Consider the following 1343-nt stretch of genomic DNA (forward strand, 5'->3'; position numbering starts at 1 on the left):
AAAAAAAAAAAAAAAAAAAAAGAAAATGGAAGCTCAAAAAATAAATTGTCGCAGTATTTACTGAGCAATAATATTAAAGGAGAGAAACTGGCTGTGATGGTGACTAGGGGGTGAGCTCTAATGAGAAGCTCAGACTCAGAAGCTTCTATAAAATTCCCTTTATGTTCAAACACATTGATCAACTTCCTGATTATTAACTGCATTTTCCCAGGCACCTTCTAACTATGGTGGGTAAACCTGGAAAACAGAACATCTTAATAACTGGAAGTGGCAGCTTCCAAGGAATCTGTTAAACCACAAAGTTTTACCACCCTGGATTCTTTCTCTGACATCAAATCTCAACTCCACCTATAATCCCTCTACAAAGCCTTTACTACCACATTTTCTAATTGTTGCAAAAATTCCATTCTGTTGGTCCAAACACAACTTACCTGTATGTATCTTGAGGTGGGTCCGCAGGTTGCTGGGATCACTAAAAGCCTTGCTACAGAAATCACACTTGTGGGGCTTCATACCCATGTGACCCATAAAGTGGACATGAAGTTTAGAAGGAGAGATAAAAGCTTGGGGGCACATTGAGCACTTCCACTTCCTTTCTTTGTTGTGACTTGGCCCATGGCTGCCACTATGGCCCTGGGTAGGAAGATGATTATGAATGTGACTGGTCAGATGGGCTTTGAACTCTGTGTAAGAATTGCATTCCTTGCCACAGTTACAGAGGTGCACATCTGGGTGTTCAGGAACACCTTAAAAAAAAAATTACTCATTATTTCCTGATACTTGAATCTTAAAACTTGTTCTTGATATTAACAATCACTGCTTGCAGTTCTCCTTTCTTCCAAAATTTCCTATTTGCCCACTTCCTATAAAACTAAAATGTCTTATCAGTGCTCTATCCCCAGCATCTAAAATAGTGTACTGTACTAAGGGCCAGGCACAGTGGCTCTCATGCCTGTAATCTTAGTGCTTCGAGAGCCTAAGGTGGGAGGATCACTTGAGGCCAGGAGTTTAAGATCAGCCTGGGCAACACAGCAAGACCCTATCTCCATTAAAAAAAAAAAAACTTAAAAATCATTGGTTGGGCATAGTGCACATCTGTAGTCCTAGCTAATTAGGAAGCTAAAGCAGAAAGACTGCTTGAGCCCAGGAGTTCAAGGTTACAATTGGCCATGCTCACACCACTATATGCCAGCCTGATAGAGTGAGACCTTATCTTTAAATACACATATCAAATAGTGTACCAGGCACAAAGAAAGCACTTGGTAAATACTGGATTATAAGGTCTCTTTTCTAGGCAAAATATTTAGATTTTGTAGCATACATAAACTCTTTTTTTTTTTTTT

At 39.5% G+C, this 1343-nt stretch overlaps 1 protein-coding gene across 2 annotated transcripts in view; it reads right to left on the reverse strand.

Moving 5' to 3' along the window:
* Positions 1 to 1343, reverse strand: part of PRDM4 (PR/SET domain 4) — a 32936-nt gene that overhangs the window by 8445 nt on the left and 23148 nt on the right. For both annotated transcript variants that reach the window (XM_017541079.2, XM_017541074.2), the window contains exon 10: positions 432 to 746. In XM_017541079.2, coding sequence (XP_017396568.1) covers positions 432 to 746 — 315 coding nt within the window. The remainder of the gene's footprint in view (positions 1 to 431; positions 747 to 1343) is intronic.

Source organism: Cebus imitator, unplaced genomic scaffold (assembly GCF_001604975.1).
Source record: "Cebus imitator isolate Cc_AM_T3 unplaced genomic scaffold, Cebus_imitator-1.0 Scaffold8, whole genome shotgun sequence".
NCBI classification, from domain to species: Eukaryota; Metazoa; Chordata; class Mammalia; order Primates; family Cebidae; genus Cebus; species Cebus imitator.